Source organism: Penicillium taxi, assembly GCF_028828555.1.
Source record: "Penicillium taxi strain IBT 34144 chromosome Unknown utg000001l_segment0_segment0, whole genome shotgun sequence".
NCBI lineage: Eukaryota > Fungi > Ascomycota > Eurotiomycetes > Eurotiales > Aspergillaceae > Penicillium > Penicillium taxi.
The window spans coordinates 3,709,772-3,732,886 of record NW_026643203.1 but is presented as its reverse complement, the minus strand read 5'-3'; the positions used below and the strand labels follow the sequence as shown (position 1 = coordinate 3,732,886).

The 23,115-nt window shown below is 46.1% G+C and overlaps 7 protein-coding genes across 7 annotated transcripts; 3 read left to right on the top strand and 4 right to left on the bottom strand.

Annotated features, from left to right (window-relative positions):
• Positions 1-363: 363 nt before the first annotated feature.
• On the top strand, positions 364-2,688 carry N7495_001332 (uncharacterized protein; the record flags this gene model as incomplete). The annotated part of the gene is made up of 1 exon (XM_057204002.1): positions 364-2,688. One exon carries the CDS (start codon positions 364-366, stop codon positions 2,686-2,688), a length of 2,325 nt encoding a protein of 774 aa, XP_057068075.1.
• Positions 2,689-3,258: 570 nt separating this feature from the next.
• On the bottom strand, positions 3,259-5,809 carry N7495_001331 (potassium ion transporter; the record flags this gene model as incomplete). The annotated part of the gene is made up of 2 exons (XM_057204001.1): positions 3,259-4,074; positions 4,139-5,809. The coding sequence occupies 2 exons, from the start codon at positions 5,807-5,809 to the stop codon at positions 3,259-3,261; spliced, it is 2,487 nt and encodes an 828-aa protein (XP_057068074.1).
• A 2,394-nt stretch (positions 5,810-8,203) lies between these two features.
• N7495_001330 (carbon-nitrogen hydrolase family protein) lies at positions 8,204-9,247 on the top strand (the record flags this gene model as incomplete). Its single annotated transcript, XM_057204000.1, has 4 exons — positions 8,204-8,248; positions 8,316-8,404; positions 8,465-8,868; positions 8,919-9,247. The coding sequence occupies 4 exons, from the start codon at positions 8,204-8,206 to the stop codon at positions 9,245-9,247; spliced, it is 867 nt and encodes a 288-aa protein (XP_057068073.1).
• Positions 9,248-10,794: 1,547 nt separating this feature from the next.
• N7495_001329 (uncharacterized protein) lies at positions 10,795-11,113 on the bottom strand (the record flags this gene model as incomplete). The annotated part of the gene is made up of 2 exons (XM_057203999.1): positions 10,795-10,959; positions 11,021-11,113. 2 exons carry the CDS (start codon positions 11,111-11,113, stop codon positions 10,795-10,797), a joined length of 258 nt encoding a protein of 85 aa, XP_057068072.1.
• A 4,374-nt stretch (positions 11,114-15,487) lies between these two features.
• N7495_001328 (glycogen [starch] synthase) lies at positions 15,488-17,831 on the top strand (the record flags this gene model as incomplete). The annotated part of the gene is made up of 4 exons (XM_057203998.1): positions 15,488-15,949; positions 16,012-17,374; positions 17,437-17,632; positions 17,696-17,831. 4 exons carry the CDS (start codon positions 15,488-15,490, stop codon positions 17,829-17,831), a joined length of 2,157 nt encoding a protein of 718 aa, XP_057068071.1.
• Positions 17,832-18,517: 686 nt separating this feature from the next.
• On the bottom strand, positions 18,518-20,579 carry N7495_001327 (arylsulfotransferase family protein; the record flags this gene model as incomplete). The annotated part of the gene is made up of 2 exons (XM_057203997.1): positions 18,518-20,077; positions 20,145-20,579. 2 exons carry the CDS (start codon positions 20,577-20,579, stop codon positions 18,518-18,520), a joined length of 1,995 nt encoding a protein of 664 aa, XP_057068070.1.
• A 1,362-nt stretch (positions 20,580-21,941) lies between these two features.
• erg20 (bifunctional (2E,6E)-farnesyl diphosphate synthase/dimethylallyltranstransferase) lies at positions 21,942-23,057 on the bottom strand (the record flags this gene model as incomplete). The annotated part of the gene is made up of 2 exons (XM_057203996.1): positions 21,942-22,865; positions 22,941-23,057. The coding sequence occupies 2 exons, from the start codon at positions 23,055-23,057 to the stop codon at positions 21,942-21,944; spliced, it is 1,041 nt and encodes a 346-aa protein (XP_057068069.1).
• Positions 23,058-23,115: the final 58 nt, after the last annotated feature.

The window sequence follows — 23,115 nt, the reverse complement described above, 5'->3', positions numbered from 1 at the left end:
CTCTAACGGATTGCCGATCTATTGCAAATCGAGCCGTCTGACAAAATCCGCTGGGGCAACTGGCGCATTCTGTTCCAACATCATACATTGGCCCCCCTTCCTTGATCATCCTACTATTGTTTTTTTTTCCCCTTTCCTTTCTTTTTTTGGTCGTATAGACCTGTAAACTCGCTCTTGCCCACTTTTCCCTTGCCATAAAGTTTTTGTGCACATGTACTAACATCCCACCACTTCACAGCCTTGCCAGTATGCGATTTGGTTTGCGACGCCATTAGAACCCTAAATTTCCGAGAATCCTGATCCTGTGACTTCCAACTTCGAGTGAATACCCTAGCCCCCCACCAAGCGACCTCTTTGTTCGCAATGGGGACTCTCTCTGATACACCACTCCCCTCGGCATCAAAGATGTCACGATACCGTGCGGCGCGAGAGGCTAGCAAGATGGACAATGAAGTGCAGCCCAAAGTACCAGTGTCCCGCCCAACTACATCCGGTACCAACAATTCCAGTGATCAAAATCCCTCTATTGCAAGAAGTATGTCGCGCTACCGGCGCAATCGGGCCCCTGAAAAAGTCGACGCTTGTGCTACCATGCCGCCAATCCCCGCTCGCACAAAACATCAGGCTGCACCTCCTGTGCCAGACGTTTCGAAACGCGCACGGGCCAAAGATGAAGAAGAGGAGCGTCTCAGGGAAATCCACAGGCTCAATGCGATGGCTCAATTGACTGGAGGCTCTCAGTCTTCATCAGACCCAACTCCGTCTCGGTCTACCAAGCTAGAGAAGCAGGCAAGGCAGCAGCTGAAAAGAGAGGAGAAAAGGCCGACTGTGCAAGCTCACGAAATCAAGAAAGATCGACAAGTGGAGACAAGCTGTTCCAAAAGTTCGCGCGCCGCAGACCAGCCTCAACGCAGATCTTTCTTCCAGAAAGTGCTGCAATCTACGAAGAATAAAGAATCGGATCAGGCACCAAAATACATAACTTCAGGTGGAGGTGGCCTTATTCCTGGAATAGATGCGCCAGTCTCTGCTGTCAATGCAGGCGAGCGCAAAGTCCTGGTACAGTATGGCGATGCCTCTACTGAGCTGGTAGTGACGCCCTTGACGACAGTCCAAAATCTTTTACATGCTGCTTATGACCTCCTTTCGAAGGATATCAACCCCGAAACGTTCATTCTTATTGAATCTTTTTGTCAGGTTGGTCTGGAGCGACCCTTGCGTCGATACGAGCATGTCCGAGATGTGATGAATTCTTGGGCTCACGATGCGGACAATCGACTTATTATCATCCCACCTTCAGGAGCAGAGGCCCTAGCTCAAGTCGACGCCGGAAATGTTTCGAGCAAAAAGCCCACTGAGACTACTGTTTATGTGTACTATTCTCGTCGTCCTCGCAAATGGGACAAACGATATGTTACTCTACGTGCAGACGGCCAGATCATGATTGGCAAGAAGGGAAACTCTACTGACATGACAAACATCTGCCATTTGTCTGATTTCGACATCTACTCTCCAAATGCACGGGCTCTAGCGAAAGAGATCAAGCCCCCGAAGAAGATTTGCTTTGCAATCAAAAGTCAACAGAAGTCGTCCATGTTCTTGTCCACTGAAAACTTCCTGCACTTCTTCACTACGAACGATCGTGCTGAAGCAGACAAGTGGTATCAAGTCGTGCAAAGCTGGCGTAGCTGGTATCTGGTTAATGAATTAGGAGCTGGTAGGGAGCCTGAACCTGAACTCCATGTCCTCAATCGGTCTATGACTCAAAAGGGTGGCCGACAAGTGAATGAACCGTCTCTGGAACGACAGGTTGGCTATACAGAGCCGCTTATCAACCAGGCGACATCTGTTGAACAGCCCCGGCCGACAACTGCAACAATAAGCCCTTTTGCTCGTCTCAAGCGAGACTATGGCCCGTCACAATCATCCTACCAGCCGCTGTCAATCGACACCAGTGCCACGGGATCTGACAACGAGAGTCCAATGGCGCGAAGTTTTGGTGCAGAAGAGGGAGAGACGGGAACCTTCTCTCCAACCGGTCTGCTCGGGCGTAACTACACCCAACGACAAAAGGTCATGCGCGAGCGAGAGAAGGAGGAAAACCGAGCAAAGGCAGATCCCTTCACTGGAATGCTATCCGGAAGTCAAAACTACTCGCCCGCGTATTCCCCAGCGCAACAAAATAGCCGCTCGAACACGATGACCCATGCCCCTGATACCCTGTCTTCCCTCGCCCACACCCAATCCACTAAGAAACAAGGGAAACCTCTGGTCGATCTCACCCCCATCTTCCAGGAAGCACCACAGCACTTGCGCAAGGGTCGCGCCGTCCATGTGGAGCAAGGTCCTCTCATCGACGCAGCTACTGGCCCTGATCACGGCACCGGGTCGGTGGCTATTCCATCTGCAACAACATGGCGACGACCAGACCACGACGTACCTTCTCAGGCCCCGCATCGCTCGAACACAATAGCTACAGCACGCCACGAGCCTGCTCCTTTAGGAGATAATATGCAACAGAACATGTTTGAACCTCATAGTCTTCTGTCGAGAGCCCGTAAAACTACCGGTGCCAGTAAACCAATTGGCCACGGTGTTGCAACTGGTGACCGTCTTGCTACTCGTCCCATGTTAGATGTGGCGCCCGAAAATCCCTTTGCTGAGGGCAGTCTTCTTCGAAAGCTATGATTAGCCCACTCCAAAAACAATATGTACCATCTGCTTTTTGTTGCGCTTCAACAATCCATACTTTGATGTACTTGGGATTGTTTGTGAGATACCCATTTATTCCAAGGTTGCTGGCAATAAAAGGAATTGACCGGAAGTACTTTAATTTGAATTTGCGATATTGCTGTCTTTTGATTATGTATGAAAACGTTTGCAAAGCAGGAAGTTGTTGAATTCTGGAGAGCTGAAAATATCTATCCAGATCAAAGATGAAATCCGTATCCATTATATCATCTGAGCTTATCGAAATTCAGGGATATTGCGCATGAAAATGCATCTATGCCGAGGTCTTTAGTTCAAATTCAAGGTTTCATATAAGGTCACGAGATATACAGTTCGAAACTCGAATGAAACTCGAACTGAAACAGTTCGAGTAAATCCATTTGATTGGTTGAAATGTCCAAAATATTAAAAATAGTTAAGCCAGATGTATATATATATGCAATATATCCACAGATCCCCAATGAAAAAACGCCAGAGCTATATAGATGTACACGGTATCCAAGGTTGAAAAGAAAGCGCTATAATATATCAATGGTCCGAATGCAAGGTTCCAGACCTTTGGACGATAGAATCTCCGTTTGTAGCAGGCTGGAAATGCCAATCACGGGTCTCCATGCCAGTAGAGATACCGTTCGCATCTGTACGTGCCTGGGAGGCTGTTCGTGATGGCGCATGACCGACAGTTTCTATTCCGCTGAGGTTCGAAGCACGGCGGCGTATACGGCGCTCCATGTCTGCTGTCTCGCGGCGGTTGAGTGCATCAGACGGAAGGAGGACGGCGCGGTCTAGAGCGTAGGGCAGACCACGGTGGCGACCACGGATCTGCATGGCAATGATGACAAGTTTGGAAACGACGTTGAACTGGCCGGAGAAAGAGGTGTCGATGCCGGGATAGCCGAACGAGAGACCGACAGTACCATATGCGGATACGACCTCGAAAAGGACGTTGAATAATTGAAAGTTGTAGTCATCTGTGGACTGCAGGCGACCTCCTTCGGCGATTGATATGATGAATAGCCCGAGGAAGACGTACCACAGGTCGAAACTTAGCTGGCGGCGCAAATGGGCGCTGATATAACTCGGGTGGTTCGAGTCTTCCTCTTGCTCGTCTTCGAAACCGTAGATGCCTAGACTTTTCTCTTCGTACACATTTGTGCGACGCACAGAAATGGCGATTGGGAAGACGGAAATATACATCATGACTAGGTAAGAGACTTGAATAGCAGGGTGGAGGTCAGAAAGGCTAACGACTCCGAAACCGGCTGTTCGAGTCGATGCGGCCTGGAAGAAGCCGGCAAGAACTCGGATGCCAGGCGGCAGTGCTGTTACTGTCGAGTCGTTCAACTGAAGGAGTTGGAAGTAAGTATACTGGCATAGAGGAGATACGGTGCTAGAGAAGTTTACTCACGTCCAAAATGATGAAGAAGATCAGATCAATACCGTTCAATGCAAACAGAATGGCCAATAGCCACCAGGTAGCATTTCGAGGAAAGAGAAGGGTAAAGCATCGACGCGGGTGGTCAAGAAGAAACTTGAGTTCTTCCCAGAGCGCAGTGCCTTGTCGCGTGAGTTTTGATAGAGTCCAAATCATAAATCGAAGCATGCACGGGAACGCCGTGTTACCGATAATGACCAGGAAACTCAAGAGCAGGAGAGGAAAAACAGCGTATTGGAAGGAGTACATGGAATCCGGTGTCAGAGTAAAACCCAGGTCGTTGAAGGCAGAGGCAGCAGTGAAAATTCCCCACCAGGGTCGACCAACACCATCTGCTCTGACAATGTCTCCCCATCGGGGTTCACCCATAATCCAACCAACCATACATACCAGGCCGAGTAGGTGAAAACCGACGTAGTAAGAGATGAGGACCACTGCTAGGGTCTTCAGGGCTCGATATTCAATGCCGCCTAATTCGTCACGCTGCTCTTCCGTTAAATCGACGAAGTTGGAGTTACGCGCTACCGTCGCGTTCCAACTCAGGTATGGCTGAGAGGGAGCTGATCTTTCTTGCGTCATTGAGCGCAGGATTCCGCGGAATGTGTTCCCCGTAGCAAGCGGTTCTATCCCGGCATTTTCATTATCATTTACATCTTTGGTGGCGGCACTTTGGAAGGTTGGTCGAGTTTCTATGCGAGGGAAAGTGCTTTGGCGGGTACGAGTCCGAGGGAAATGATCTGGTTCGTTGATGGTGATATGTGGGCCTTCGAGGGGACCGATGTGATCGTTCTCAGAAAACGCACTGTTGCGCCTGTGGAACGTAGGACTCATCGGCTGAATTGTGTCTTTATCACCGTCGTTGTCCTCGTCTCCGAGGGCCTCGGGAACTCCGCCACGGTCGTACTCGCGGGGACTGGGAATACGCAGGGCACCTTTATTCTTCCGCTGGTTTTCCACAAAGCGAATATGGTCTTCCGGGTTCAGCTGGGTAGGCACGCGAAGACTGCCAAGTCCGAAGCGACGTTCAGGGCCTTGCTCCGTATCATCCGAGCTGGTTCGGCTACTTTCGAGCTTCCCGCCAGGGGATTCGCCCTCTGAATGCGATTCTTCGTTTCGTGTAAAGGGGGATGGAGAAGGCAGTCGGCTATCTCGCGCATCACCAGAATTATTTCGAAGCACCACAATCGGCCGACCACCCACTCCCAGCTCGGCACGATGTATTTCATCGCTTTGTTTGTCCCCGGTAACGGTGTCCATGCGCGAACGTGTCGTTCGCAACGCGCGAGCATCCCGGACCACATTTTGAAACCGCTTCTCGAACCAATAAAGTCGGATGAAAACCAGAGCGCCATGGATGAAGATAGGAGTGCAAAACATAGTAATGAAATAAAGCACGATCTGCTGGTAAAGCTTGAGGCTGTTCATATTGACCGTATTCAAGCCGCTCTGAGTGGCGGCACCGGCCGCCTGGAAGAGTGCATCAGTAAAGGAGATATTGCGCTCGCCATATACAAGGACAGCGCCAATGATCACCCAGGAGAGAATGTATATATAGTGTAAGAATATGAAGTTGATATGTAGCTGTTTTAACAGTGGGATGCGCTGCTTCAATGAGCTTATATGGCGAATAAGGGAACTGAACATGATCAAGGGAAGTATACGGACGACGCCGTTGTTCCCAAGCCGTTAAGGCTGCGAAGGGAAGTGGAAAATTGGAGTGGAATTAGTTTCGGACCTGCTAGGGTATGAGTTAGCCATGACTAGGCCATAATATGATTAGGAGCTTGCCATTACGGTTGCGTAGACCAGTCGGGACTCGTGCAGGAGAAGCACGGGCAACTCCGGTGCTATGCGCACAACATTGGGCACCTGAATATTATCTATGGATCGGAATTCCAGGATACGGAAGAAGCAACAGTAAGAGGCATTAGTGAGAAACCAAATAGGAATTGCTTTGATCCGTTTGCGCCTTTTCAGAGTTTGCTTCGGAAGTGTATTGTAATTACCGTATTTAACCTGCCAAAAACGTGCGTCTTGAAAAGGAAAATCCCCGTTTTCGGGCCGAAATGTACGTGTATCGGTATTCTTTCCCCTTAATCTACATCCTAAGGATAACACCCAAGGTCAATAACAATCAATTTCAACAAAATCAATTTCCAATGGTTGTCGGTTCAATATGGAGTACATGTGTGTTAATTACATTTTTCTATTAAGGGGTTTTCTTACCAAACCAGTTGTAGTTAGTAGTCAGTTTCCCGACCAAGATTCCTTGACAAACAAGTGTACAAAGTACGTGTAATAACTCATTGAGATCCCAACTGCATCGAACTGCAGAAAGTGGCGATCGAGACTAGTACTAAAAAGTAGCCAAGGGAATTAGCCTAAAAACGTTAAACATTCCATTTTTGATACATAAACACATGGTTAGTTGCAGAGTACTTTGGCTGACCTGATTTCCATCCTATCTTATGCTTAATGTTCATCCCTGCAAATGGAGAGATTACGAGCATGTGGTAGAACTAGATTCATGATTGGCCAAGCCTACTGACGGCTAATTTATTTTGAACTCTCATATGTTCACCTGCGTTGTGAGCTATCATTCTTCCACTTACCGTGTACGTGTACAGAGTACCTAAATGTACTACACGCCGTGTCGGTTCTTCAAACACCAGTCATATACTCAGATGCCTAGGCACTTTCACGACCGCTATTGGTTGGGAACATGATTATCCGTCGGATAACCTTCCAAACAATAGTCCATATTGACAACTCTCAAATGCACCCGGACAACCTAAGGTACGACGACTAATTAGGAAAAAGAGTACTCTTGAGATGAGCAGCCCACAAATTTTGCTCTTTCCTGCTATTTCCTGCTATAGCCCTCCAGGGTTGATCTATTTATCCTCTTATATAAGCTATAATTTCAAGCTCCACTGACCTATCACTTATTTACTTCTGAATATCTTCATGAAGATGGGCAATAGCGATGAAAGAGTTCTCAAGGATTTGAAATTGATCTCGTATTGGGGGTCGAATTTTGAATCTCCTCGGTCAAGGTCAAAGCAATGCTTGACACCCTGATATTCCACAACAATGACTGCGCCTGGTGGGTCAAAATTACCGCGAATGGGTTCCTACCAGAGTCAATAACGGAATTAGGTTATCTTAAATGCCGGTCGACTTTTCAAAAGTTTGTTGAAGCAATCGACTTCGCTCGATTGCAGCTTTTAGACAATACTATGTGATGGCCGGCTGCCGTTCCAGTCGTGATAGGATTTAAATTCTAACCTATAAGAAAAGAGCTAATAGTTTTAATCATTTCGGTTGTTCAAGGGAGCATCCTTGGTTGTAGATTTGTAGTCATCGAGTGAAATCTGTCAAGGCAGAGAGAGTGATTAGACGATGAGGACGAAGTTCTAAAGGGGCGAGCTAGTTAGGCTGAGTTGTCACTTATGGTCACGTGCGATCCCTAATAAGTCCAAAATGACGAATTATTTTTAGTCGATTGACTTGTCTAGAACATCTGATGTTTTCTTTGGTGTTGTTCACACCCCACCAGAATCAAACTTTTCTGATTGGGTCGATTTTACCCATCCTAGAGCAACTAATACAGCGTTCATATAGCTAGCGACTTCACTTACAGCAGCCTAGATAGCAGCCAGCAACTTGATGGTGGCATTTTGGCAGTTAATCACTATCTATTCGACGGAATCAGGAATCGACACACAAAAAGTACGACCCAATATGTATTAGGGGTCCTAATATTCTCTGTGCGAATCCATTCTCACATACAAAGTAGGTGTGCTAAATGGTGCGGATACTAGAAACGCGATCTATATAGGCTTCGGCGGCAGCATTTCATGTTGGACGATGATTGGTGGTTTGTCCCGGGACCCACCTTACATATCCAATGCCTTATCTTATCTATTGGAGTCATTTGGGGTAAGAAGTCATCATCTACCTTTATACACCAATTGAAGATCCTTTGGTCTTCAGAATACCTAGGTATCGGATCTTCTCAAGGTCCAATTAATTAAAATGTCACCCATTTGCCGCGTCGCAATCATTCAGTGGCATATCAAGGTGCGATGATCACCGCCCCCGCACTGGCAATCTCATGACGTAGAAAGTCATAACTGATGATATCTAGGCCTTGGCCATTGAAGAAAACCACGCAAAAGCATGTGATTATATTATCCAGGCTGCTGCTGATGGTGCTGAGATAGCTGTACTGCCCGAGTATGACATTCCATTTTTGTATTGTTGTTCATAATAGTATCTACTGACACTTTGATGTAGGTACCACCTCAGCGGCTGGGCTCCCGAAGACCCCCGTTGGGCTGTTCATGCTGGTGATGCTGAAAAGTACCTAAGAAAGTACCAGGGTCTCGCCAAAGAACTAAACATTTGCCTGGTCCCAGGAACCATCATCGAGAAGCATCACGGACATGACCGGGCTGACTCTTTTTTTAACACCGCATACTTCATCTCGAACGATGGATCTGTTCTTGGCTCATACCGCAAGAAAAATATTTGGCACCCCGAGCGACCACATCTCACTTCATCAGGGCTCGAGCGTCATGTCGCTATTGATACCCCCATCGGTCGAGTCGGAATGCTGATCTGTTGGGATTTGGCATTCCCTGAAGCTTTCCGCGAGCTGATTGCGGACGGAGCTAATATTGTCATTATTCCTACATTTTGTACGTATTCATTCTTTTGTATGAAGAAAGTCGAAAACTGATCTCTCCAGGGACCCCGCATGACGCCTCTGCTGAGGCATTGCGTTACAACCCAGCTTCTGAGGCGCTTTTCCTGGACTCCACATTGACATCTCGCTGTTTTGAGAACACCTGTGGTATCATTTTTGTCAATGCTGCTGGTCCTGAAAAGGATTTCCTTGGTTTGTCCCAGGTCACTCTTCCTATTGTGGGACCTGTATCGAAAATGGGCACAGAGGAAGGCTTCAAGGTTGTGGACATGGATTTGGGACTCTTGGAGATTGCGGAAAATAACTACAAGGTGCGCCAGGACATTCAGAAAGAGGGGTGGCACTACCTCTATCGCCATAGTGAACAGTAGAGTCGGCTTGATTACTACGACCATGAAACAATGACTTATTTATTCAATTACTAAGACAAATAAGGGTATCTGGGCTGGAACATGGCTTTTCGGACCAGTGTGTACCTTGTCAATTATTATCGTAGGCACAGTCGAACGCACCTGAGCAGGTAACTCTCTGGCGCACTCAATAGGTGTTTAATTACCTAAGTAGACTACACGGATGTTAATGGCCGTCCGTATCGATGAATTCACCCGGGTGTGTGCTGATTGTTGTTAATACGTATAAATCCAGAATTCATTCAAGTACTGACTACGTGACGAGGACAGCAATCACAAAATTAGAGGCCGCTTTGTTGCGTTCTTCTTTCTACCTTCTAACCCGTGAATACCTCAACAATAACGACAACCGTCGACCTTCCATTTTATAGAACTGACTTGCCTTATCCTTTACTCACTGACACCGAGATCGAAAATTCTCCATCGTAGAAGTGAGCCAACATTTATTTTGTCAAATATGGACTCGGCGTCAATCTAATGGAGGGACAAAACGTGTTATTTGTTCGAGAGGAAACAAACTTCCCGTTCCTTAGGTCTTCGCTATCTAGTTTGAACCAGAAACAGGCAATAACTTCATCGTCATAGAGCGCATTATCAGTCAAACATTTTTTTCAGCATGGAAGCAACTTCCAATATATGAGAAGAGTATATTTGAAGAATTACGGGGCCACTTCAAAGAATTACGCCTGATTTCATCCCCAGAGTACGTTGGCAGCATCGGAAAAGACAGCTTCTAGACAAGATCTTTAAGACACAAGAACTAGATCCATGGCCAAATTGATTCTTAAGCGGAGCTTAATGAAGCAATGTTAAGAAAGTATACCTATAATGGGGGACCTCTTCAAAGATGCTTTCCCTTACACTCATGGAGATTTCCTAAGAAACGAAATAATTATCCGCAAAATCATCAGAATGGGGGAACCCGCCTTGCCATAATTGATTGGGAAAAATCTGGATGATATCCAGTGTATTTGTACTATTCAGCTGTTTCATCTCTAAAATAGAATGACAATTGATCTTTCTGGATTGGAATTGCTCAAATGTCGTTTGTATCCAAAGATTCATACTTCTAATCACTTCGCCTTGAGTTATGGTCATTATCTAGAAATAGACACGACTCTTCAAAATAGGTACCTTTTCCTCTATCCTATCTTCACGGTTGATTCTTCCATTATCTACTGGTAAACTCGGTGAGAACTCTAGGTGCCCTCGGAATGAGCCTGGCTTTGTTCCAGAACACAGCGAGAAATCCAACGACCGGCATTGGAAGTTCAATTCTCGCCGTCTTTTCTGTCCATGTGAAGCAAACAAAGGCTTCCATTTTGAAAGTTCAGGTGACGACGCGGATTTTCCATTTTCCCCATCTCCATCAAGGATTGAGTATCTATATATAAAATCTTACGAGAGCTCCAGTTGCGGAGCTTTGAAATGTCTACCAAAAATTTAGTGATGGCAAATTATACAGAGTCTTCACGTAATTCATGGCAATTTAGAAGGTCATATATGATTTAGTTTACACCTTGAGCACCGCGACCCTTGTTCTCACCCAGTGTCTTGGGTTCATGACCGCCCTTTCCGCTGTTAGATCCAGCGCCCCCTGTTCCACTGTATACATCACGTTGAGAGCCAGTCTCCTCGGGCAATGGGGCGACCTTGCGGCTTAAAGGGGCATCCTTAGAGGGAATTGGGTTAGCTCTTGTCCATGAAGAATCAATTACAGATGGGTTTACTTACAGTGGCACCAGTGCCATGGACCTTAGTTGTGCCAGCATCAATAGCATTGTCGCTCTGAGGGACTCCGTTGTCGTATTCAGCGCCGCGGACCATTATGACGGTTGTTAAGATGTGGTAGAGTTAAGGTTGAAGAGTTGGATGGAGCTGAAAATTCCACATTGGTTAATATAGTCTGCATGCTAGCCATTGGACTGCTTTCGGATTTACCTTTAATTCTCACTTAGAGTGGTTTAGTTAAGAGTAAATTGAGACGGACTTTGGCCAGCTTCTTATAATTCAAATGCTGGCTTGATATCATAGTGAAGTCATGAACCCCACAATGACTTCATTGATCGATGGACCAGATCTTCACATTCTCGATATTAATTCTCCGATGTAATGCAAGGGAAATTGAATCTTCTAGAAACAACTGAATTATTGAGTTCCAAGGATTTTATGATGTTGCAGTTGTGTAAGGTTGGAATGCTACGGCTTACTTACCCGGTTCGATCAAAACCTGACGTAGACGTAGTCTCTGGTTTTCCTCTTCTCCAATATGACTTATTAAAAACTTCCAGTTGCCGTACAGATTAGGTCTAATGAAAATCTGTTATTTACATATATAATTACCATTTTCGTGCATACTACCTTACCTCATAATTGATCTTCTCGATCACTGTTACTACTATGAATCACTGAATATTTGATTACATAAAGTAAATATAAAAAAGTCATAGATGTGAATGCCATTGACCTATCTGAGCATCAGAGACACTTACTCTTAGAATAGCATACATGACAATAATTATAGGTAAAGCAATGGGTGTTAGTTAAGCAACGAGGGTGGCTTCATGTGTACACATCTCTATAGCCACCACAATCCCGGCCGTCTTCTCTTTTAGAGAAACCCGTTCCTTTATCCACATCATCACCTAAACCTAAATTAGTATCAAGCTCAGTGCTCAGATCATCACCAGCCAAGAGCCACGATCTCCCCATCCTGAGTTTTCATGTAATATCCGCCATTCTCTTCGAAAAGACATGTATTAGGATATCGGAGGGCGACCTTGTTCAATACCCGTTCATAATAAAAGATATAGGCACAATTGAGACAATCTAGACAGGGATGAGTAGCATGGTTTATTGTACTTGAAGCTGTATTAGGCTGGGAGTACGTTCCCACTTTAGCTTCACATGCTACTCTATAAACTGGCAAGAAAGGGTCATGATTAGGATTAGAAGCTAACCCGCTGATCAGATTCCTTTATAGCTCTACCTTTCCTTCGGGCTTCCCAATATTTACTTGGCTTTGATTTGAGAATGGAAGACGAGGAGCGAAGGAGGATCCAGAGCCTTAATGCGCAACTGAAATGGAGAATAAGTTTTTTTTTATATACACAAACCCTCCAAATTGATAGCCTGGCTTAGCCACAAGGTTACTTTTTTGTTTTCTGAAAACTTTGCCCTCAAAATTACCTAGGTAATCATAGTATTGATAAATGGATCCACAGTCAGAGAAGACTGCATGATATGCTGGATGGGATGCTGTTAAATTGGAATCTTGTGTTTTTGCTTCTTCTTCAATCTTTATTTTTTTTTTTAAAAAAAAATCAACTTATACTCGACTTGAAAAGGCTCCAAGTTCGACCCACGGAGCTCCGTGGAACGACACTTATCACGATAGGGGTAGGTCGGTATTCTTATAAATACTACTGTCTACTCATACTGAGCAAATCGTGGGCTTGTAGAAACCTTTCACACCATCTGACGGATGAGATTCAGGAGCCAGCACATATTTTGAGAGCACTCTATAATAAACCTTAGATAAGTAGGAATAGATGTTATCTCAGCTGTGACTGATAGAGCAACGCTCCTCTCGTTCCAGGCCCCATTAGTTTACTTTGTCAATTGGTACTTCCTGGTAATAGTTAATAGGAAAATTCAAAAATTAAATCGCCTGTTGATGATGCTGATAGTGCTCCCTCGCAATTATTTATTTCTTCTTTAATCTTGTCCAGTTATGGTTACAACATTCCCCTATAGAGTTTTTATATGATACTCGCCGTTCTCATTGTAAAGGCGTGCTTCAGGATAATGGCCGGTTGTCTCATTTTGTCATAACGAACGATGGCAGAAGCTGGCGGATCGGTCTGATATCGGGTAAATCGCTCAGTTCGGGCCATCCTGTTCTGTAGAGTTCAAAAAATAACCTAGAAAGTGATGCTGAGGCTAATTTGATTCTTAGGATTGTATTCTTTTGCTTTTACATTTGTTAGATATTCAAAGATGCTACTATCTTAGTCTTTGTATTAAGGGAGAGTATAGAGCATACATGTCTTTATACTTCCTAGTTTACAGGTAGCCAAAATCAAAAGAACATGAGTTTAAAAGCATATACGGCTCTTAAAGGGTGAAATAATATTAGAACTAAGAAAAGTGAGAGATAGGTGAGCGCTTTAGTGGCTACTAGCGTTCATATTTTTCTCAGCCCATCTTGGCGTAAAATGAGACTTGGCCCGAGTTAAATACATGGAAACCCACGTAAGATATTAGCCTAAGGCTAACAGATCAAGTCACACGCTTAATGTCATATTCACGTAATACAACTCAACAACTTGACAACTCTCTATCTCCTCATCCACATCCTCTATATCTCCTCTTGTCTCTGTCAACTTTATTGTTCAAAAGGACTTAACTTCCCGGTGTGTCTGCGCTCAGCCCTCGTTGATGGTTTCCAATCTTGAATTTTCAGAAGACAACTCACTATAGAATTCAATCTGGGACCCGTAAATGTACCTGTGCCATTCTCTGCGAAGTGGCTCAAATCTTATGAGAGAAGATGGGAAAGGATAAGGCTCCGGTCTTATGCTTGTGTGTGGATTTCTAGATATAAGCTGGCCCTCCAACTCATGAATTTGAGCAGATAAAACGTTAATTTCCCGTGAACGAAGAGTAGAAGTATCTAAATACTGGAACGATCGAGAGTTCTCTTGACGGGTTGAAGATAGTGGTGCACGTGGTAAGCTTTCAGAAGCTGGAGCTGAATCTGGATCTGAAGTGTGAGTCCTGAAAAGGTTAAGCCAGCTCTCAGAAAGTACTGATGATCTCAGGTTCTGGATGCCGTTGGTTACCATTGTCGACAGAGGTAGTGGGCTATTCACAAAGTCAAGAGAAGGAAGACGGTGGAGATATGACCGGTGTTTACCTGAAATATCAGGCGATGATTTCAGTGTATCTCTGCTACTATGTCCTGATGACGAGGGGTCAGGATTTATTACCCTGAGGGTTTTGAATATGGCGACCTGTGGGATATCATCCTCGGTAAGAGCTCCAGTGCTGTGATCTTGAAAATCTAGATCATTAAATGATGATGCCAATGAAGAAGAAGAAGATGATGATGATCCCGAGAACACAGAGCTTTCAATTTGAACCTGACTTGGCTCAAATGGGAATCGGATAGGTTGGGCAGGCTGCTTATGCCAGAGTCGCGTCCAGATTTGATGTGATATTTTTTGGAAAGTTGTAATGAGACACTTAGGGGAATGCTTTGGTTTCACCTGAATATGTTTCCCCATGGAAAATCAGCAGAGAGAAGACGAGAAGCTTGGGGAGATGAGAAGTATATATACATCTTCAGCTTCCAATGTTCTCTTTGAGCTCACATCTGGAGTTTCAGAGTCAATTGAGTAAATGTCATGTGAGGTTAGGGACAGTCTTTGTCCGCTAAAGGCGAAGATGCGTTGATATCTGGATCCCAACCAATCACATTCGTGCACGATATACTCCGCTTCTGATGTCATTTCCCCAGACTAAAAATGGCTAAAAATGGCTAAAAATGCAACTAAAAACTTGCTCGAAATTGGAAAGTGGCGCCATTAAATCACTGTCAATTAAAATATACAGATGAAAAGAAATGAGGTTTTCAAAATAACCTTGGAATAGTCCCATTTAAGATGGTAGATAGAAATGTAACCCAAATGTAACCTTCACATCTTCATCTTCACCTCTTCTCTGTTCTCGATAAAATCAACCTGGATTCTCAATTCTGATTTCAGAACCTCAACAGATTCCCAGCCCCACATTCATGACTTGATTAGACGCAATTGCAAATTCGGAAGAAGAGCGTTGTACCATACCCCGGACAGCCACTTGTTCAGGCCAGAAAGATCCTTTCGAATCTTTTCTTTTTCCTCGCTTTAACAGTTAGTCTTGACTCTTGGTAAATCCTTTGACTTTTGATTTATCTCACACTTTTTTTTTGGCGAAAACGGTACTACCCCAGCCTTTTCTTGGGGAAAGTACCCCCGCACAGACCGAGGCCGAGCTTCATTTGCTGTCCAAGCTTCTCGCCCCGTGTCTTCGCTGTCTTCGTTGTCTTTTTTTTTTTCCTTCTTTCCTTTTCTTTTGGCATCTCTGCTTTCTTTAACTAATTTACTCTCTTACTAGAGAAAAAAAAACAGACTTGTGGTTCGCGATTTGCTATTTGCAATGGCTGAAGAGAACGGTGACGAGCCCGTCAAGCGCGATGTGCGCAACCACATCCTGTTCGAGGTTGCTACCGAGGTAGCCAACCGTGTCGGCGGTATCTATTCGGTACTCAAGTCAAAGGCGCCCGTTACCACGGCGGAGTATGGCGAACGATACACCATGATCGGTCCCCTCAACAAGTCATCCGCAGCGGTGGAGGTGGAAGAGCTCACTCCGGCCAGTCCAGCTATGCGCGACACCATCAAGTCGATGAAAGAGCGAGGCATTGAGATTGTCTACGGTCGCTGGCTCATTGAGGGTGCTCCTCGCGTGCTGCTCATTAATACCGGCACGGGTTACCGTTGGTTGGACGAGTGGAAAGGCGATCTGTGGAATGCATCTGGCATTCCGTCTCCCGCAGCCGATCACGAGACCAATGAGGCAATTGTGTTTGGATACCTGGTTGCATGGTTCTTAGGAGAGGTAAATTGATATTTAGACCGGAGTGACTTGAATGCGAAGGGTTAACACTGATATGTTTTTAGTACATTGCTCATGAGCGTCGCCGTGCGGTCGTTGCCCATTTCCATGAATGGCTCGCTGGTGTAGCTCTGCCTTTGACCAAGAAGCGACACATGGACCTCACCACCATCTTTACCACGCACGCTACACTGTTGGGTCGCTATCTCTGTGCCGGATCGGTTGATTTCTACAACAACCTGCAGTACTTTGATGTGGATGCCGAGGCTGGTAAGCGTGGAATCTACCACCGCTACTGCATTGAACGAGCTGCCGCCCATAGCTGCGACGTATTTACAACGGTCTCACACATCACCGCCTTTGAAAGCGAACACCTGCTCAAGCGCAAGCCCGACGGTGTCTTGCCCAATGGTCTGAACGTCAAGAAGTTTTCTGCAATGCACGAGTTCCAGAACCTACACTCGCAGGCGAAGGAGAAGATAAACGACTTTGTCCGTGGACACTTCTACGGTCACAATGACTTTGATCTGGATAACACTCTTTACCTCTTCACCGCTGGTCGGTATGAGTACCGCAATAAGGGTGTGGACATGTTCATTGAAGGACTGGCTCGCCTCAACCACCGGCTGAAAACGAGCGGGTCGAATATGACCGTTGTAGCCTTCATCATCATGCCGGCTCAGACATCCTCGTTGACGGTGGAGTCGCTCAAGGGCCAGGCAGTAGTGAAGTCTCTCCGTGATACGATTGAGAACATCGAAAAGGGCATTGGAAAGCGTATGTATGAACGCTGTCTGTCATGGAAGGAAGGAGAGAACATGCCAGATGAGAAGGATCTCATCACCAGCCAGGATCGAGTGCTGTTGCGTCGTCGACTCTTTGCGATGAAGCGCCATAGTCTCCCGCCAATTGTCACTCACAACATGGTCAACGATTCGGAGGATCCTATCCTGAACCAGCTCCGCCGCGTTGAAATGTTTAACAATTCCTACGATCGTGTTAAGATTGTCTTCCATCCAGAGTTTTTGAACTCGTCCAACCCAGTGCTACCGCTAGACTACGATGACTTTGTTCGTGGAACCCACCTGGGAGTCTTCCCGTCCTACTACGAGCCATGGGGATATACACCGGCGGAATGCACAGTCATGGGTGTTCCCAGCATCACAACTAATCTCTCCGGCTTTGGATGCTATATGGAGGAGCTTATTGAGAACTCTTCGGATTATGGTATCTACATTGTCGACCGCCGCTCAAAGGGAGTTGACGACTCAGTCAATCAATTGACCGAGTTCATGTACAACTTTACCATGAAGAGTCGGCGCCAGCGTATCAACCAGCGAAACCGAACTGAACGATTAAGTGATCTGCTCGATTGGAAGCGGATGGGCTTGGAGTACGTCAAGGCCCGCCAGTTGGCCCTACGCAGAGGTACAGTCGTTGTGGTTCACGTTTAATTTTTGGAAATACCCACTGACATCATCATCACTTAGCCTATCCTTCTTCGTTTGACGGATCTGAGGATTACTTCAACATCATTGGAGGAACTGAGCAGAAACTTTCTCGACCTCTGTCTGTTCCAGGTTCCCCGCGTGATCGCTCTGGCATGATGACACCCGGCGATTTCGCATCACTTCAGGAAGGTCGTGAGGGATTGGGAACAGAAGACTACATTTCCTGGAAGCTGCCGTGAGTTATCCCACATCTTGAGCAATCTTAGAAGATTAATCCTAACTCAATTCAATCTTAAAGTGAGGAGGAAGAACAGGAAGAGCACTTTTACCCACTGACCCTGCGGACGCGCAAGTCCACAGATCGTCCCCAGTCCCCACTTGACAGTATCGCGATCAACGGAAATGGGGTAAGCCAAGCCAAGGTTGAAGCGTAAGCATGCGGCCAAGCCACTATCAGAATGGGATTCAGTGTGATGTTCTTGCATTAAGTACCCGATACTTTTTCCATCTCGGGGTGGAGCGCTCCGTGTGCTCATCGATCGCCACCATGTACTAATTGCCTCTCCCCTTCGCATGCATTTGAAGCGGAAGTCATTTTGTTTGTCATGATTCTTATCCTACTCATTTATCTCTGTATCTCATAATTGAACCCTGTCAGTATCCTAAATTTGATATCAAAATCTGGCTTCTACCTGCACTAGGTAGCTGAATGCGCTGTATAACGATCAGGTTCAGATCTTCATGCTAACCTTCTTTTACCACAACCTTGGAGTTCGGAAGCACCAAAGATTGAAAACACACGAGCTTATCTGGATATGGGTTTAAACTATATTAATATTTGAAGGGTAAATCCCCAGTTGTAATATAGCTCGCGGTCAAACACCAATCTTGAAAAGCCAGAACCTCGGAACACTTAGGTCTCTAGGTAGCCCGTTATTCATAGATGGATACTTGAGATCCGATTTTGTATTGAAATATGCGAGGTAGATCCCTTGGAAGATACTTGAAATGAAACCTCGCAACCAATGCTCAACGCTGACCCAATGATTAATTACCTAGGCAAATCGCAAACGCTGGGAACCCTGGAAATGCATACATACTATACAATGACAGAAATACACTACTCATGCTCACTTCTTCGCAATAAAATTACATCATCTCGGTCTTCGGACTCGAGATTCTCGAGCTCGTCCAGCTCATTCAACTCCTCGAGCTCATCGTTCAAGTTGACAGCTTCCCACCACTCCCCATTCTGTCTGTGAGAGTGTCCGCGGCTGAAGTCGCGTCTGTGAATGATATAAGATAAATTTCGACGGAAACGCCAGACGCATAGCGCAATGAGGGCCACACCCAAGAAAGCCACTCCAAAAACCAGTGGAAGCGAGACGTGGTGTCCAGAATTGGCAGATTCTTGTTCGTCGTCTTCCTTCTCTTTTTCCTCTTCCTCATCTTTATCATCGCCCTTCCCCACCCCTTCAAATAACGCAAGTTCACTTTTCATCTTCTCCGGTTCCCAATGTAAGGAACTGCTTGCACCGAGGAAGCCACCAGAGCCATCAAGTGCAACGACTCGTAATAAGCTATATTGCGCATCTTTGGGAATGAGAATAATAGTCTCGAATCCGGTCTTGGACACAGTAGTGATGGGCTCGAATCCTGTTCGGCTGATGTCTCTTTTTGAAATTTGTCGCACAGTAGTCTTTTCTTGACTGGAATAATTACCCGCAGAACCTTGTAGCACCCAGGTCGCCACCTCAGTTGCTCCATTCCAACTAACGTAAACCTGGGTACCAGACAAGGCAACATTTGGATTCGTGCGAGGAAGGCCGATCCAGTCGCTCTTATGAGTGCGAAAGGACATGATATTTCTTGTGTTGAAACCCTGACGTGGGCCGAAGTTTACTTCACAGAGCGGTTGTCCATTAGGAGTAAACTCTACCCACACAGCATTATTCCCATAACCAAGCAGTACGTTGCCATTCTTCAAAATCTGTAGTGAGCCCTGTGAGGCACTACTGATCCTTTCAGGATGCCAGTACTGCATGCGCACTTGCACAGTCATATCTTTCTCGTTGACGTCGACAATCAATCCCCGACTCGGGTTCTCGGGTGCACCCTCCCCGCGCGAGGCGTTATCAAAGAGAGAAATTGCCCTTGTGGTGCTAGTATAGTAATCTCGCTGGAAGCGTCCATGGTGCTGCCAGCTTATATTTGACGCCGCGCCACCGGAGATATCAGTGAAGGAGCTTTGTTTACCTCCTAGTCTCCACAGAACCTTCCCAGTTCGTCCGTCAATGTACGCAAGACAGTTTAGGTATCTGGTTGAGATGAGAAAGTTCCCATGCTCGTCCTTGTCAACGCTGTTGATGTGGAACCAGTCCCATGCCATGTCTTCGCTGTCTCCGTTCCCTTCACGGCCGCGCTCGACCTCGCGAAAGGTGAAGTGATCCGATGCGTGCCATTGGAAGAGAAGTTCGTTCGTCTCAACGTCTACTTCTTGAAAGGCGCCGTCCCATATCCATCCGTCTTCTTTCCCGTCTGTCTCACGGAGGTCTGCGGGGATCTTGTCATAAACGGTAAAAAGCGCAGTGTCATCGCTAGTGATGTGAAATTCATGTAAATCCATCTGGAGACCATTTGCGCCATGGATTTTATACTTTTCCTCGTAGTGAGAATTAACCTTGAAAAGCAAAAGTCAGCAGCAAATTGACAATCATGACAATCATGTATTTGTCGTCAAATCTCACCAAGTACCCGAACCCCTCGCCATGTCCAACGAACGAATCATTTCCAGCCCAAAAGCTAAGATATTTATCCCCTTTGAAAGTACAGATATCCGCATTGAACGACTGCTTATTTTCCTGGTACCAAATGAGATGACCGTCCTGATCCAGAATCATCGGCCCAGAATGATGTACCGCATCGCCATGAGGCGCAATGACAGTATATTGCCCATCTTGACACTCCGGACTCTGCTGCCAAAAATTCAAAATCGGCCCTGAAATCATCGCGGAGTAGTACCGCTGTAATGGGAATGCGCCTTCGAAGCCATGGGCGTACCGCTCCGACTGGATTCTGTTTGGCACATCTGCGCTGGCGAAACCGCCCAGGAACAGTAGAAGAACTATTGATATTTGTATTGTTCGGTTCAGCAGAAACCGACGGGTTGAAGCCTCAGCCATGGGTTATGGGTCGAGAGGTGAGAAGGGCATATTTAAAGAAGAGACGTTGGAGATGCAAATGTTCATTCGGATTTGATGGGTCTGATCCACATGTACGCGGCCGAAGCTACGATTTATAAACTGATTGAGCTAAATAGGGGTTGGTGGGTCTAGGGCCGCAACATCCTTAACTCTTCCGGCTTTGTCGGCGCTGAACTCCGGGGTGCTTGTACCTATTATTGTTCGATGACTACCTAGGTATACACTTAACTCTCCCCTACACATACAGTTGTCTATAAATAACAGTAGTACGATGTACATATACCGGATTTTCTTGGCCAGTCCTTGGCGCACGCTTTAACGGCTATTTTGAATCGCGGTGTATAGATGCCCACTTCTTGAACAATTTGCAATTAATAATACGATCACTAATAGCTAACTCTCTAGGTACCGCCTGAATAATGATCCTCCCTTGTTCACTGATTGCAGGATAATATAAGTATAATATAGGGTTATTTGCTGAAGCATTAGCCTTGCGGGTTTCTTTAGCAAATGTGTCGGTCTAGGTGAGCCCTAGAAAGTAAGACCGAGTAAGAGAGCTTGAGAATCTTAGTTATCAAGGTTAGAATGCACCCAGCAGCACCCTTTTGAGTAACATATCAGAAAGATCCTTGAATGCTTCAGGAACCCCCAACTTCGAGCCATTTACTTGGTACGTGTTAGCTTAGAGGCTACGCAGGCAGCATGAGTTGGCAATAATGCAGAGGCGCATACTATTCCAACACCCATACCTTCTGGGAGGATTCGAGCGAATACAAAGCAAGATACATTGATCTTAGGTTGAGGAACAGCCATGTTGTAATTAGCAATCTTGGTTCGTGACCGGCTGGCCATTCTCAAGAGCAAGTGCAGTGCATTAGTTTCCTTGTTTATTTTCAGCTGATGTTCGGAGCCGTAATAATATGTTCGTTATGGCGGTGAAGGAGCATTCTGCATAAAACCGACATGGTCACCGATCAATCCATTGTAGGTATGGATATTCCACTGGATTTATCAATAATACTCCTGAAGAGGTGCATTGACGAGGTCTGGAACTAGATATTGGACGTTGAAGAGAAGTCCATGTATCAGACTAAGTAAGGCGTGATAATATCTACTGGGTAATAAGTAGCCCAGACTAGAACTTACTCAGTAAGTCTGAGTCTGAGCGCCATCTTAGATAGGAATGCCCCGTAAAGGAAATACGATCTACCTACTCACTGCCCAGTCCAACGAATCTGTACATTAAGTACTACGTAAACGCTTGAATATGCATATAATCCCGAAATATTAGTCCTGCCCGCTATCACAGCATTACCATTTTCATCACCGCACAAGTCTAATCTATTTGGTGCGCTTGTAAATCTTGCCCAGGAAGGCCTCAAAGACCTCCTTGGTGAGACCAGAGGCCTCGTCAACAGCGGCGATCTTTTCGCGCAGCTCACCAACCACCTTCTCCTCGTACTCCTTGTAAACCTTCTCGAGGCCCAACTCGTTGAAGAGCGCCTTGACCTTGGCTTCCTCAGCCTTGTCCTTGCGGCCGTACGAGGCGTCGAGCAATGCACGCTGCTCCGGTGTGCATCGCTGGATGGCCTGGTTGACAAGCCACGAGCACTTGTTGTCCTGGATGTCGGTACCGATCTTGCCAATGACAGACGGGTCGCCGAAGTTGTCGAGGTAGTCATCCTGGATCTGGAAGTATTGGCCCAGAGGGATCAGGATGTCGTGGGCCTGCTTGAGGTTCTCGGGGCTGGCTTGTTCCAGGTAGACCAGGGCCAAGGCAACGGGGAGATAGAAGCTGTAGTAGGCAGTCTTGTAGGTAACAATGAACATATACTTCTCCATGGAGAAGTTGTCAAGGTTCACATTGTCCTCGGGGGCGGTGATAAGGTCACAGAGCTGACCGAGCTCGGTTTGCCAGGTAGTCTCGTGGAACAGCTCTACAAGGTCAATGTAGGCAGGGTGGGAACGGAAGCGCTGCTTTAGAACGAGGTAGATGGCGGACTCGAGCATGAAAGCATCGTTGATGGCAATCAGGCCGACACCCTCGTAACGGTACCAGCAGGGCTGGCCACGACGGGTGATGGAGCCGTCCATAATATCATCACTGACCAGGAAGAAAGCCTGAAGGAGCTCGGTGAGCCATCCCAGAATGCTCAGGTGCTCAAATTGCTCAGCACTCAGGGGCTTCTTCAGGAGGGCAAGACCAGTATCAGGCACGGAGAGACCCCTGTTAAGCTTGCCACCAGGAGTGTTGGCATTCAAGGACTGCAAAAATAAAGCATTGTTAGTTTCCAATTTCAATCAAATTTCCGCTGAACCCATGCAATTGTCTTGTCATACCTTTTCGAACCACTCAAGTGCATTGTCGGGCAAGTTGTACCGCTTCGCATGGCCAAGGATATCCTGGACCAGCGAGGGGAAGATTGCTTCAAAGTCTTCACGTTTGGTGGAAGTCATGATTATAAATTTCGTTAGGAGAAAGGAGAGGAAAAAAGAAAAGTAAGATTTACAAAAG